Source organism: Thalassophryne amazonica, unplaced genomic scaffold (genome assembly GCF_902500255.1).
Source record: "Thalassophryne amazonica unplaced genomic scaffold, fThaAma1.1, whole genome shotgun sequence".
Taxonomy (NCBI): domain Eukaryota; kingdom Metazoa; phylum Chordata; class Actinopteri; order Batrachoidiformes; family Batrachoididae; genus Thalassophryne; species Thalassophryne amazonica.
Window position 1 is genome coordinate 11,899 of NW_022986434.1, and position 16,095 is coordinate 27,993.

Sequence of the window (16,095 nt, forward strand, 5' to 3'; positions counted from 1 at the left end):
CCTTCCTCACGCAACTCGACATCACGTGGAGAAATCTGACAGTGGTGGGATTTGTACTGGTTAAAGGTTAAACATGTCACCTCAGTTGTGCAAACTGTCTACTGCATGTATTTAACTCTATGTTCAGCTATGAAGACCTTCAGTCACTTAGTGAGTTACTCAGTTTTCACATTAAATCTATTCAAATTGTTTTAAAGACAGAATGACAACACAAGAAATATGCTCCATGAATTTATTGTGAGTTTAACATGTACAAGTCATTATTTTGACAGGTTAGTGACTTATATTGTTACATGTTAATTTCATATGCAGACATGCTACATAGGTCAAACATCTCATTAGTTTAATAGTCAAATTAGCATGGTTGAGCTCCAGCTATTTCTGTACAACGTTGCACATCAGCTCGGATTTCTCCAACCTGGACCGCCCTGTAGTTCCCAGTGATTGATGTTGTTCTTTTCTGTCCATTGCGGTATGTGCGGGTCAGTTTTCCTGTGAAAGGAATGTCAGCACGATACTTAGTAGCCACCATAGTGACGGGGCAATACTGGTTTGGTGGGACGGTGACTTCAATGGCCACAGAGTGGGTGGTTGTTGTACTCGTAGTGGATCCCAGAGCGACAGACAATGACGTCTCAACACTGACGGAAATTGTTGCAGAGGCTATGTCAGGGATCCCTGCAGTAACAGAAGATTCAACGCCAAACGTGATGGTACTGGTGACATCCCATCTTTGCTCTGTCTGAATTTCTTTTGAGAGTGTGACTGTTTTCTTAATTGGATGGCACTGACTATTTGAAGCAGATGACCTTCGCAGGGTCTCTGGAGGATCCTTGATGGGATTAGCTGCATCCACTTTATATTTGACTTCAGTGAGCTCCTGTTTGACTACATCATCATTAACAGTAAGGACTTCATAATTCTTGTACCAGTACTCTTTGCCATCCCACGGCAAAAAGAAGGCTTCATGTACGGGATGAACTTTCCCGAGGCCATACTTGTTCTTCCCTACATAAACCTGCCCACAAGCCTCGACAGCATTCTTTGGTACTGAACCATAAGAACCACCCTTCCACTCAAGATTTTCAAAGTTGTCTCTGTTTACCAGGATGTAGAATTCACCGCAAGTCTTCTCTACACCGCCATAAGCATAGTGACAGTTAGCACCTGTATTGGTGGAATAGAAGCCAGAAGAACACCCACATCTACAGACGTAGTCAGTTCGCTTTGCTTCGCCATTCCAAATTGAAACGGCTCCATCGAGGACTGCACCTTGACCATTCCAGTACTTCCACTCCAGGTTGCTTTCAGCACTGGAAGACCGAGCCACTCTTATGTTTGCAGGTTCTGGATTCATGTTGGCTTCTGGATGAGACAAAGGGAAAGATTCTTTTCAGATTTATCCAAACTGCTGTCGTTTTGACAAACACAAAAACTCAAGACCCATAAATTCTCATGGTTTTTTTGGGGGTTTTTTTGTGACCAGAGAATCCTTTTGAGCTGTTGGGAGTGACGTTTACTAACTACATATGTACACTAACTAACTACACTGTTAGGTTTGACCTCGCCTAGACATACAAGAAAGAACTCAGAGAGTTGAGATGTCTTTAGTGAGCTTTGCAAAGGGGAGACACAGCAGAGGCTGGCAGCTTGTAAGTGCAGTTCTCCAACTGTGTCATTCTGTGCGAGGCCCTTTTATTGTGTGTAAAAAACAAAGATAAGGGTGGGGGGCTACATGAGTTCACGGTTACAGCATGTGCTATTAGTCATGTGCAGATACATTTGCAATCAACTGAATCATTCCGATCTTAGGTACAGAGTGAGTGGTTTTGCTGAAGCTTGCTAAATGTCAGACCGTAAACAGGCTGACCTGGCTCCTGCAGCTGTGCTATCTATCTGGGAATATCTGAGAGAAACAGTTTGCAGAATTTAAGATACAAATAAGAGCAGATGTAATAAAGATAATAAATGATAATCATGTTTGTACAGTACATTTTATCTAACATATGCACATATCTGCTGGCCTCTGTTACAAACACACCAAAATGAAAACCTCTTTCAAAAATGTACGATTCCAGACAATGTAATTACTTCTAAAGTCTTCTGAATGACAAACATGGCATAGCTCAGGGTAAATTGGAGAGACGTTGGTTTGATTTAACTGCATAACTGTAGATCCTTTGTTACATTTTAAGAGCAAGACAAAAGAACAACATCTCAAGAGTTAAGTCAATGCTACCATTGCACAACATTTCCACAAGTCCAGTTTCTCCTTCAGAATCATCTTGAAAATATTCATGAAAATAAAAATGTACAGTTTAATATAAAAAATATAAGAAGCTTGGTACCACTGACTTTATATCGATGTGAAAGAAGGCCCCAAGTAACAGTCAGGAATGAACAAATCCTTGTTCTCCCGAAGCAGCACAACCTCAGGATCACAAGTGTGGAACTAATGAAGGAGGTGGACATGAGATCAAAATATGATGTTGCCCACCTTGAAGATAACCCTCCTACAACACGACTTGAAAGGCTTTTGATCAAGGAGGAAGCTATTACTCCAGAAATATCATGAAAAAGCTGGATAAAAGTGTTGACACTTGATCACAGGACAAAAAGTCAGCCGTCAGGTTTGGATTTGGGCCTCTGCACCAATAATGTAACAGCTACATGGTCCCGAGCTGTAAATGTAGTGTTTTTGTATAACTGACTTTACAGCTAGTACTGGGCAATTTTTTGAGATGGCTCCTGAGGATGAACTTGTGGAGATCCATAATTAGTGATTCCTTGGCTGATCTCATGTGATGTCATATAATTTAAACAAGATCAGCCAAAGAATTAGAGTGTATAATTAATTTGTATTTGTATTAAGGTTAACACCATCATATTCCCCGGATTGCCAACTTTGGGAACTTGACTGGAGCGAGACTCTGCTCTCGCACAGTGTGTAAATTTGGTCGGTACTGTGCAGTACCGACCCAAACCACTGGGTGGAAACAGGGCTGCCGGCATATGCTGGTTAATCGTCAAGGTGTGACAGCTGCATTAATTTATTAGACGTACACCAGCGTATGCCAGTGTTTTTAGCTTGCCAGCTTGGTCTAAAAAAGTAACCGTTACTGACTGCCACAATTTTTTTTCCTGATTTCTTATAGTGTTTCTTAAAGCCAGAAAGTTGCCATTTGAAATGACTTTAGTTTTGTGTCATGTCTGTGATCTGCTTTTTTTCTACAAAATTAAATAACTGAATGAACATCCTCCGAGGCCAATGATTCCATAATTTTTGCCAGGCGTTGTATTTGTAACCGGGAGAAGTTAACCATTAAACACGTGTTTAAAAATCTCTGATGCTGTAACTGATAGTAAATAAATGGTAAATGGACTGCATTTATATAGCGCTTTTCCATCTGCATCAGACGCTCAAAGCACTTTACAATTATGCCTCACATTCACTCCGATGTCAGGGTGCTGCCATACAAGGCGCTCACTACACACCGCAGGGCTGGATCCAGAGTGAAAATCTGACAGATGCATTTTTGCCCAATGATAAAATAGAAATCGTACGCATCTTTATTCAATAATCTTCATTCTTTTATTCGTGTGCAACATACATGGCCTGCACTGGGAGCAATAGGGGATTAAAAGCCTTGCCCAAGGGCCCTTAGTGATTTTCCAGTCAGGTGGGGATTTGAACCAGGCCCGGATCCAAACTGGTTTGGACGGATGCAGTTGCATCGGTCAAATTTTTTTACGCATCGTTCATCATTGGTTAAAAAAAAAAAATCTTGAATAATCCCGAATAGTGCCGAATGTGTCCCCGCGGTGAACACAGCTTTGGTTTTCATGTCAACCTATAGTCTGTAAATTATATGGATTTTTTCCGAGTTTCAGAGTCATACGGACGTACAAATAAAGTCGGATATTCAGGGTTTGGTCTGTAGTGGGTCTGTAATCAACCTTTTCTGCAGCACGACTCCACTTTGAACCATGAACCATTGAAGCAATGCTTCGATTCAGTGGCTTGTGGCTCTTTGATTTGCTGCTCTTCAGAAGTGGTAAGTCCACTTCTTAACCCCTCGCAAAGACATTAAAATATCATGAGTCACTTTTGTGTGTATTAAAGTCACTAACTGGGACTCTTGTCTTGTTGCAGTTATGAAACGAGAATCGTCCTCGGTTCCGTTCACCCAGCTCGAAACGCTGCGCGGCTCTCTGCCGAGACACAGTCCGGTTGGAATTAATAACTTCAAAATGAACTGCCGCTTTAAATAAAATGACACCTCTTTCCAAACATTGTAATACAGACAAGAAACTACAATCTACTAAAATGTTTTTTCCTCCCAAAATGAAACGTGCTGTATTTCTTTACAAATTATATCCTGAAGTGAAGCACAGCAGCTGCAAGAGTTCAGCTCAGATATATGGAAAGACATTCATGCCAATAATGTCTCAAAGGAAATGCTTTTGACAAAAACTACAGATTTTGTTTATTCCTATTTATGTCCAGAGATCAAGGATCCACCATGTAGAGTTTATTATATCCAAAGTTTAAGGATCCAGTGACAGTTTCATATTTATTTACTTTAAGACTCAATAAAATGTTCATTTTCAATTCAACTTCAATTTAATTGGTTTATAAAGTGCCAAATCACAACAAAATCTAAATATACTAAAAACAAATACATCACAACTGTAAACATATCACAATGGTGATATGTTTACAATTATGATGTATTTGTTTTAGTATATTTAGTCATGAACATGATGAATATTGTTACCTGCTGGACTGTTTCTAATTTTGATTGGTATCAATGGAAAATGTCTTCTGTGAACTGTCTGTATCTCAATATTATTAAGAATATAAGCAGTCATATTTTTATTGATTTTATCAACTGAAAAAACAAATCATATATAGATTCAGGTATAATTGAAAGATTTTGGCAATAAATTTGATCCTGTTTACAGTCAATTTTTGTTATAGTGTTTTGTTTTTTTTTAGGACATCACATTTATACAAATAAGTGTTCACTATGGTCCATGAAGTATAATAAATATATTAAAAGAATTGTGACAGTATATGTTGCACACGAATAAAAGAATGAAGATTACTGAATAACAAGACGCGTACGATTTTTATTTTATCATTGGGCAAAAATGCATCTGTCAGATTTTCACTCTGGATCCAGCCCTGTGAACCCATGATCTTCTGTATTCAAGCCCAACACCTTAACCACTAGACCATCACCTCCCCTGATAAAGTGTTTTTCTGTCAAATATATAAACTTTGACACCATTTGTTGTTTTACCTTTGGTTTGACTGGAGAACGTCTCAGGCTGAGCGCTGGTCCAGGACACAGTGAGCAGGGTCACAAACAGAACTGACAGCTTCATCTGGAGGTTGGACACAACAAATTCATTCATTCATTACTTATCATTTACATTATGACAACAAATTGGTTCTTTTGTGCCTATTTCAATTTTGTACAATGTTCATAAATTTTCCTTTGCAAAATTTCCAAAATTCAAAATAAAACAGAGAAAACTGTTCGTCACCAATCAGTTCCACCACAAGATTTTAAAAAAAATGACTACGTTTACATGCCGTTAATATTCGGGTTAAGGTCAATATTCTGGTTTCTGAATAATTAGGAATAACCCGCTTAAGCAGATAGAGTTACTCCTGTATACATGGTCACTGGTATCATTTGGAATATCCCCATCTAAACAGCGACGCACGTCTTCCACCGGTGCTTGATTTGGAATGGCGTTCGTGCAAATCCTGCTCACTACACACTTTTCTCAAACAGGCATTAACATTTTCTCATTTTTCTCTCCTGCGGGCTGCCTCCGCCGCAAAACAGCGAGCGTCTCTGGACCTGTTGCCAGATTTGGCGCAGGTACGCACAGAAGAGAGGGGGGCGATGAGAGTGGTCCGTTGTGGCGTTTACCGAGCCGCAGACGGTAAGCGCATCGGAGGCAGAGCAATCGCGGTGATATGCCGACCGGTGCCGCGACCGGCCCACCTGATAAGGACGCAGAACACAATGCGCTGTTTACAGTTGCTTCTGTGGAGTCCGGTGGGCTGCACGCGCCGCATACAAGTAGTTGCTGTACTCAAAAGACCAAGATTCCTTGCGGATAGGACATGCGCAGAACACAAAATAATGTTCCTTTCTATGGGGATATCCAGATGCGCTTTTATATGACCTGATATTCGGGTTAGAAAAGGAGTAACCCAGGGGTCTTATTCGGGTTTTTAAAAACCGGAATATGAGCATATTCGGGTTTTTGCGGGCGTTTACATGGCCGTGCACAACTGGGTTATTGCCAATATTCCGGTTATGAAAGGGTTATTGCCTGCATCTATTTGATTAAAGCAAACTTGAGGTGAAAAGAAAAGGAAGGACTCACCTTTGCAGTCGCACCTCAGGATGCCGACCTACAGTCCCGTCCAGGATTATATACTATTGCTGCTGACTGGCTGATACCCTTCGGCAAGTGGGACGTTTGCCAGTTTAGACAGAAATTTGTTGTCTTATAGGCATGAACTTGGGAACCAGTAATGTTCAACATGTAAATGCAGGTGATGTTGACATTCTCATGTTTGTAATTTGACAGTTTTCTATAAAGTGTTGATTTATGAAGATGAGGAGTTCATGTTTGTCTTTTCCTCTGGATGATGGAAGAATTCTCCCAGCAGGATCATCACAAAAGACTTTCTAAAACCTAAGTGTATGAAATTAACAGATTGATTACTTGATGTGTCATATTCCATGTTTAGTGTAACTGTAACCACATTATATTTATCTGTAATGCAGTAACGTGACACATTCCTGTTCTAAATTCAGTCATCACACCACAGTTCCTAAAATTACTGGATTCCTTTGAATGTGCAGAAGTTGTGAGTCCATGCAGCCAGAGGTGGATTGGCCATTAAGAGTACCGGGACTTTTCCTGGTGGGCCATTCAATAAATGGGCCAATTGCTACCCATTTTTGTTTTGTTTTTTTCTTCCTGGTAATTTAACAGACTTTCTGCTGATTTGCTTTTATTTATCATAGTGTTGTATGGGGATTAATTTTAGCATGTTGGTGTTGCCGTAGAATGGTAGGTGCCATGCGATGTGCCCTCACCTGAGAGTGTGTGGTTAGAGCGAGAGTGCGCAATAAAGGAGCCAACTGCTCGAATGGTGTTCAATCATCCTGTGTTTTAATGCTCAACACAGCTGTAATAAACCTTCATCTGCTCGATGACATTGGTGGCAGCGGTAGGATTGTTCGAGTTCGTTACGTACCGAGTTGTTAATTGGCTGTGTTGCTGTGCTAGCTTAGCTGCTAACTGGCTACTGAGCACCGTACTTAAAAAACGTGGCACCGTTGCAGCCGTGACATCTAAACAAAGACCCGCTGAAGCCCTCCACAGCATGGACCGCCAAGAACTCGCTAAGTGGAGAGATTAGGGTCGACCTTCTCGCTGCTTTTGTTGGTGCGCGTCACACCTTTATATAAATGTTTTGTCTTCATCCAGAATCATTTTTACATGTACTGGTTTGTTATTTTACATTTTGTAATCTCTTAAATAAGGGTGTCTGTCTTTCACAGGGCTGAGATGAGCTTTACTCGTATATTTGTTCCATCCAGTGTGTGCTTTGTGACGGACCTACAGTTGTCTTCCTTGCTGCTCCTGATGTGCTTTCTCCAGCATCCTTCTTAAGACCAAGTGAGCAACATACTGCGTAGTCATTTATGTTATTCAAGGCTCCATATAACAGCTTGGGACTCAGGCGAGGCCGGTCGCATCCCCTCCTCTCTCCTCTATCTCTGCCCCCACCTTCAAAAGTCCCAACTTCAACAGACTGTGAATTCAATCAATCAATTTTTTTATATAGCGCCAAATCACAACAAACAGTTGCCCCAAGGCGCTTTATATTGTAAGGCAAGGCCATACAATAATTATGTAAAACCCCAACGGTCAAAACAACCCCCTGTGAGCAAGCACTTGGCTACAGTGGGAAGGAAAAACTCCCTTTTAACAGGAAGAAACCTCCAGCAGAACCAGGCTCAGGGAGGGGCAGTCTTCTGCTGGGACTGGTTGGGGCTGAGGGAGAGAACCAGGAAAAAGACATGCTGTGGAGGGGAGCAGAGATCGATCACTAATGATTAAATGCAGAGTGGTGCATACAGAGCAAAAAGAGAAAGAAACAGTGCATCATGGGAACCCCCCAGCAGTCTACATCTATAGCAGCATAACTAAGGGATGGTTCAGGGTCACCTGATCCAGCCCTAACTATAAGCTTTAGCAAAAAGGAAAGTTTTAAGCCTAATCTTAAAAGTAGAGAGGGTGTCTGTCTCCCTGATCTGAATTGGGAGCTGGTTCCACAGGAGAGGAGCCTGAAAGCTGAAGGCTCTGCCTCCCATTCTACTCTTACAAACCCTAGGAACTACAAGTAAGCCTGCAGTCTGAGAGCGAAGCGCTCTATTGGGGTGATATGGTACTACGAGGTCCCTAAGATAAGATGGGACCTGATTATTCAAAACCTTATAAGTAAGAAGAAGAATTTTAAATTCTATTCTAGAATTAACAGGAAGCCAATGAAGAGAGGCCAATATGGGTGAGATATGCTCTCTCCTTCTAGTCCCCGTCAGTACTCTAGCTGCAGCATTTTGAATTAACTGAAGGCTTTTTAGGGAACTTTTAGGACAACCTGATAATAATGAATTACAATAGTCCAGCCTAGAGGAAATAAATTTCATGAATTAGTTTTTCAGCATCACTCTGAGACAAGACCTTTCTGATTTTAGAGATATTGCGTAAATGCAAAAATTCTTCAAACTACAAGGTCTGTTAGAAAAGTATCCGACCTTTTTATTTTTTTCAAAAACCATATGGATTTGAATCACGTGTGATTGCATCAGCCAAGCTTGAACCTTCGTGCACATGCGTGAGTTTTTTCACGCCTGTCGGTTGCGTCATTCACCTGTGAGCAGGCTTTGTGTGAGCAGTGGTCCACCCCTCTTGTCGGATTTTTATTGCGAATAAATGTCTGAACGATTTGGAGCTTTGCTGCATCAATTTTTTCTAGAAACTGTGAGAGACCTCCAGGTGGACACCATTCGGAAAATTCAGATGGCTTTCAGGGACGATTTTATGAGGATTACACAGATTAAGGAGTGCTCCAGCCGGTTTAAAGACCGCCCATAGCTGCTGAGAGCGCGCCACGCTCCGAGCTCCAATCGACAGGCTGAATCAACCAGATCATTTCCAACGTGAAGGCTTTGTTGATCCGGGACGTCATCTGACTTACACAAAAATGGCAGGAGACGTAGACATCAGTACTTTTTCGGCACATTCCACTGTTACAGAAGTTTTTTTTTCATGGAAAGAGAAGCGGGGGGATGCACCACGGAGCCGTTCATGGCGCGGTACAAAACCGCCTCCGTGTTGGTCTCACAGGACGGCTTTGAGATGGCTTTCAGATGGCTTTCGGTGGCTTTTCAGTTGTGTGACTATCCAAGAAATTGTGGATGAGCCTGGACATGCCAGAACATGTCTTGTGAGGCTTCATCACGGCTTCATCATGCAGCACCGCCGCGACGCGCGGAATTCCTCCGCTCCTCTTTCCATGACAAAAACTCCTGTAACAGTGGAATGTGCCGTTCATTTGCAAACTAGATGCTGTGTTTTATCCGGGACGTCGTCTGACTAGCACAGGAATTGCGGAAGACGTGGACATCAGCACTTTTTCGGCACATTGAGACAGACGTGTGGAGGAATTCCGCGCGTTGCGGCGGTGCCGCATGGCACAAGGCAACGCCATGATGAAGCCTCACAGGACATGTTCTGGCATGTCCAGGCATGTTTAAAGCCACAAAAAAAAACAAAAAAAAAAGCCAGAGAGCCGAGGAGCCAGCGAGGAGCACAGAGGCGGCTCTCCAGGAACCCGTGGTTCGTGTCTAGCTGGTCTGGTGCATTACAGGTGGACAGCAGCCTGGCGCACAGTGCACAACTGCGGAACTGTGATGGAGTGTCTATTTTTGGACTGCGTTTAAATTTTTAAAAAAAAGGAAGGGACATCTTTAAATGCTGCTGTGAATCTGTGAATTGAAAACCCACACTTTAAAGGGACCAGGTGTGGGAGGGCTGGAGGTTTGGACCAAACTCATGCCTAAACGTGCGCCAACATGGCGCTATCATGGCGCTATCATGGCACTACGTGGCTTAGTGTGGCTGATGCGAGTCATTCGAGGCTGTAATGACAGGTTGGTCGTGGTCACTAGAGGCTGCTACGCGGCACATGCGGGGTACAGAGAGGCACATAGTGGCACCTTCATAGTGGATACGTGATAGATCAAAACGTGGGTCATTCTTCAAATAATCACCCCACACCCATGTGTGGCTCCTTCTTCAGCCTTCATTATTCGGTGGGACCGAGGCTTTACAAATAGGTGACCACGTCCTGTCCAAGCTGGATAGGGAGAGGGTGCGGAAAGGCCGATCATCGGTGCTGCAGGAGTGCGGCACGCCACGCTCATACCAGGTGAAGTCGCCAGGAGGAGGAGCGACGAGGAGAAATAGGCGACATCTTCAGCAAGTGCCGGCGATGACTGAAGAAAAGAATACAGACACTGGGCAATCAGCCACAGAGCCAGAGAAAGAAACACCCCAACAAGGCTCTGACCAGGGACTGTGTGAGAGTAAAGTTAATAGTCCTACAGTAACACCCGAAGGACCGACAGTGACCAGGTTTTGTAGAGTTTGTAGACCTGTGAAAAGAACGGACGTTTAGTTAAGTAACTCAGATAACATTGAAGTTAAGTTTTAGTTTGAGCTATGATTTACATTTTGAAGTAATCTGAGAAATATCTTAAAAGTTATGTAAAAGACAAGTGGGGAAAGAGTTATTTCTTTTAAGTTGTTAAGACTAACAGGAAATGAGGTTTATTATTAATAAGCTTAAGGTTGTGACCCCATGTTCTAGAATTAAAATAATTTGAGGGGAGATGTCAAGGTATCAGTAATGTTAAATGGTGTACGTAGTCACTTAATATACAAGTAATGCGAGAGTTCGACACACGAGAGTTCAGGATGTAAGTTCATGTGAGTGTGAATAAAACACACAAGTTGGATTCAGTAAGCTGTGTCGGCCAACAGTTATTTGACAATAATCTTGTTTATTTTCTGTTTTCTGTCATTCATCCTGCTACAGTTTTACATTCTAGACCTGTGTTGTCGGGCATTACAGAAATGGAGCAGTAGCACTACCATTACACTAGGGGGAGTAGCTACTTGGGTTAGCGTGGCTTCCACTTCTGTTGCAAGTGCCGAAGAAGTACTTCTGGCAGCAGAGTTGGAAGCAGGATAGAACTGTTCATTTTTGTAACACAATATAAATGTCTGTCTTTTACAGGTAAGCTTACAGGAGTTAGGTAATATGATATGGGAGTACAGTGAGAGTGGGAACTGTGGATAATGGTGGGAATGTCAGCCAGTTATCGCCGTTATGTGTGTGACGTGGTTAAGAGAGATTAAAGTAGCAGCTAAGCTAAGCAAAGCTAACTGTTGCGGGTTAATAAGAACAACCACGGGGTTTCCCTGAGTGTGATTGTATAAACCCATTGTGCCTAAATGTAAGTAAAATAGTAAAGCTAGACTAGAACTCCAGCCAATAAGATATAATTTAGTTAAGTATGTGTTAGTGGTTTAAACTAGCGTCCATACCTGTGATGTCATTTCTGGTCATGTTTGTAATATCACTTCTGTTGGAAGTGCCGAAGAAGTACAGATGGTTGCCCAGTTCCGGATCACCTTTTTTAAAGTCCCGCTATACGGAGCCATAATGCAACTGAATGTCCTTTAATTGTGTATTGCTGTATTGGGTATTTGGATGTTATTTAGCTGAAAAAGTCTGGGTGGAGTAGCGCTTCTACATAAAGTGTGAAGCCACATTATGTGTGACGCAAACATTTGCCAGAAACGGATCACTTTTGCCAGTTCCAGATCACAACACTCTGCGTCACTTTGGGTTCATTCCTGGCATCTGGCTGGAGCCCTTCTAATGCAGAATGATACACACTGTGCCAGAGAATGTGTTTTGAACGCAAAATGATAGAAATAATACTTATTAAATGAGAATTTACTTAGTTTCGAAAAGCACCGTTATACGTTTTTACGAGCAAAAAATTAAGTGTGGAGGTGAGATTTCTCCCGAATTAAAAAGTAAAAGCCCCCACATTCATGTCCATTCGTGATGTTGAGATGACCCCCAAAGTCCACAAGACTCACAACTACAGACACGAGGCTGCTGCTTCAGGGATCCGCAACTGGCAAATTTCACGTCGGAGATAAATGTGCGCAGCAATTAAACAGCAAGACATAACACACTGACATTTTCTACCCAAGTAAGTAAGTATTTTCCCACTCTAGAACCAAAAACACTGAATGACTAACTCACCTTTGCTACATTTTAGAGATCGTTACTTTAAAACCTGCAGGAATGAGTGAGTCAGAAAAAGTGCGCACACCGCAGACACCGGGATATTTTGATTCCTCTGCTGATCACAAGGACAGCTGGATCCGGTCGAGCTTGTGGTCGTTTGTAGACAAAACATCAATCTTTCCATTGGTACCAAGTATTAGCTTATTTGTGCTGATTACGAGAAACTGTGGCACAATAACTACAGCAGTGATCCGGAACTGGCAATGATCCGGAACTGGGCAAGTAACTGTACTTCGGGCGGCAGAGTTGGAAGCAGGACAGAACTGCTCATTTTTGTAACACAATATAAATGTCTGTCGTTTACTGAACCCACGAGTAAACAACTCTAATCATAAAACACTTGATGTCATCATTCATGTGTGCAACATATGCTGACAGAAATACCACTTTTAGCAGCTATGTGTATCCTGATCCATAAAGCTCCCTTAATGCTTGATTACTGAGAAATAAGTGGCTCATAATTTTTAATGTCCACATTAAAGCAAATTGTTTGGAGAACTACTGCAAATCCCCCAACATATGAGTTAATAAACACCCGAACTGAGGTTAGCCTGTTAGCTTAGCTGGTTGTGACTCAAACATAGGAGCATGTTCAGGCTTTTTTCTAAAAATCTGTAGCTCATGCGTCACAGGGTTGCCAACTCTCACGCATCTGCTGTGACACTCACGCTTTCAGCATCAATCTCACGCACAAGCAAGAAATGTCATGTCTTGGGATAATTCAGGGGTCTCCAGTGACCTCGCTCTCCCCTGCTTCCCTTATCCCGCGCGTCCGTTGATTTGACAGAAGGTTTTGACCAGCTATTTGAATTTGAATACAATTACTCTGAGGGCTAGATCACCACCCAGAGATTTATTAAAACAGAATTTAAATATCACAGTATCTGACAGGATTTTGAGTTTTACAGTTTCATCCCTCTTCTTCTTGGCTTTAGTCCTGCCCACATGCGCCATGGAGTGTTCTTGCTTCCTCTTTCTCCTAAAGTGACACTTGTGCCTAAACGGATAGGAAATTGTTTTGGGCCAGAAAACTGCAAACTGAAAGACTGTCAGGAAGTCTCATCACGTGGATATTCCACAAGAATATTCTAACAAACAAGTCTAATCATACCCGTGTATCAAGTTTAGTCTCCTTATCTGACTGTTTGTGGTCAGTACTGGCATCCTGTTCCATATGCTGTTTGCAACATGTTTCTCAATGTATCTTCAGGGCCTCTCTGAAACAGGGACACATCACATTTACAACACTTTGAAATGATTATATAAGTAATCATCTTTATAACAGCATGCTAAGAAACTGAACTACTAAAGCAAATCAAATCTTGAAACAAAAGCAAATATAATCATAAACATACCATAACTTTAATTTGGTACACACAATACACAGTTCAAAAGCATACAAACATATTTCAAAAGTATTTGAATATATAGATATCATGTAATTAACCTTAGCTATTGATTACATGTTTAATAAGCATTGATAAATATTGATCCCTATGAGCATATGACTAATATATTCTTCAACAGCAACAAGCTCTATTACTATATAAATGATCACTTCCAACATTAGAACACATGTAAATGTAACAATATATTCTTGGCTCAATAAAAGATAAAGAATTATAAGATGATTCTGAATGGGGAAAAAGCACAAATGGTTCATGCATATTTTAACACATTTAGGATATATTCTTTCATATGCCAAATAAAAATTTCTCCCGTTAATATTCTGTTGATGACTAGATTAGACCAGACCAGCGTGCATTATTTCCTAATGAAAGGAGAGGAGTTTGAGGGGCACACCCAAAAGAGCTGTTAACATCTGCAGTGTTCTGACTGTAGTATTCTCTGATCGTTGATTCACTAAGAACCTGTCACCTGATAATGTCAGCTGCATGTGAAGAGTTCAAACAGAATTCAAACATAGGTTCGAAGCTTGTTTCTGAGTCTGCCACTTTTTGGATGACAAAGTAAGCCGATAAATAGCCTAACAAATCGAATAATCTATTGTCGAATAAAACTGAGTCCCTTGTCACTACAGAAGTATTCTAATCAGACTAATTGTGTGTTGAGACAGTAGGCTACAGATGTCAGCTAGTTGCAAACTAGGTAATTTAAAGGACATGTTGTACGTTAATGTCCTGGTTAGCAATTATTCATGATTTTAAGTCTATCTGTGCACATGCGCTAAAAAAAATGTGGTCACTGATGTATTTTATTACTAAATTATTACTGACAGAGAAACCAAAGCATTTTGAACCACTGAATCTATGAATTGTGATGAAATGTTTAGAAGCATTCAATACAATTAATTATGGTGACATCTACTGGTCAATCTTTAACGTAGCACTTGCATGGAACAAAGAAACAGGTGCTGTTATGTATGTTATTGTTAAATAGTAAAGGTTCTATGTGCATCTTGAAATTTTTGACTATATTTTCCTTTAAAGACAAAAATTTAATTGTTATAATTTGATTGTGCCATCATAAAATACTATATGTAATAGAGACATAAACTGAGAAATGTTTGTGCATCTAGTGACTGTTATGACCATAGTTGTTGGACAAAATGAAGGGGATTTGGCAGCTTCAAAGGTTTTTATTAAAAAAAAAAAAAAGATTGTTAGGCTTGTGTCTGTTCCTCTTCTCTCCAGTTTTGGAGAAGAGTCACACAGCACAGAAATTGCTGGCATATGAAGACAGATTTTGTCCAGCTTGTTAAGAGTTGGATAAACGGCTGCCTCCATCCTTCCTATCTCTTTTTGCAAATTCACTGCAGAAAATTATTCTGGGAAGCATTAGCATGGCTAAAACCCTTCAGCTTCTGGGGAGCTTTGTCCCCCAGACTCCCCAACCAGGGCCCTCTTGACCCCCAGCCATTTTACGCATTTTTCTTTATTTGTCTCTCACATGCCTGTAGATGTGCTTGCTGAAATATTTCAAAAAAGGAAAGAGGATGGAGAGAAGAATCAATCAAAGTTTCCCTTCTGTTGTTGTTTTTATTCGTACGTAAATGAGAACTTTTATTTTTTTTTTAATTAGGGTTAGTTTTACCAAAAATTTTCACCGCACGCTATGTGCGCACAGAGTCTCACTCCAGCCAAAGTCCCAAAGTTGACAACCCTGGCATCAACATGACTCCAAACTGCCAAACTGTCAGCACAAGTCTATTATCATTTGAAATCAATGTTGTGCAAACCTCTGAACATAATTACATCATTTAGTACAATTTTCGAAACACCTCTTCAAAAGTTCACTGACTATATTTTTACTGTTGGGGGAGGGGACATGCCCTCACCTTTTGGTTACAGAATAGAACCGTCCTTTTTAGCTCACCTGGACCAAAGGTCCAGTGAGCTTAAGTCAAGGGTCGCCCGTTCATTATCATGTGTAAACATCAACTTCTCTGAAACCACTGGGCCAATGAAGCTGAAACTTGGTGGACATGTTCCTACCCATGAAGACACCGAAGTTTGTTTGAGGCCTTCTGATTTGATTTCAAATATGGCCCCCATGGTAGCCAACTTGAAAATGCCATATATAGTAGGGCTGGAACAATTAATAAAGTAATTCGAATAATTCGATTACAAAAAAATGTT

General features: G+C 41.1%; 1 protein-coding gene across 2 annotated transcripts; it reads right to left on the reverse strand.

Annotated features, from left to right (window-relative positions):
• Positions 1–216: 216 nt before the first annotated feature.
• Positions 217–6,536, reverse strand: LOC117506200 (natterin-3-like). Of its 2 annotated transcripts, XM_034165697.1 has the most exons (3): positions 6,412–6,536; positions 5,307–5,391; positions 217–1,365 (listed from the first exon to the last, which is right to left on the reverse strand). In XM_034165697.1, the coding sequence occupies exons 2-3, from the start codon at positions 5,389–5,391 to the stop codon at positions 356–358; spliced, it is 1,095 nt and encodes a 364-aa protein (XP_034021588.1). In that variant the 5' UTR covers positions 6,412–6,536; the 3' UTR covers positions 217–355. The 2 variants fall into 2 exon arrangements, with proteins under 2 accessions (XP_034021588.1, XP_034021587.1); XM_034165696.1 differs by lacking the exon at positions 6,412–6,536 and having other exon boundaries at positions 5,307–5,461.
• Positions 6,537–16,095: the final 9,559 nt, after the last annotated feature.

Coding starts and splice junctions, on each gene's coding strand:
- LOC117506200 (XM_034165696.1), bottom strand. CDS start 5,421: ATGAATGAATTTGTTGTGTCCAACCTCCAGATGAAGCTGTCAGTTCTG. Junction 1,366..5,306: donor GTTCTCCAGTCAAACCAAAG/GTAAAACAACAA, acceptor TGTCTCATCCAG/AAGCCAACATGAATCCAGAA.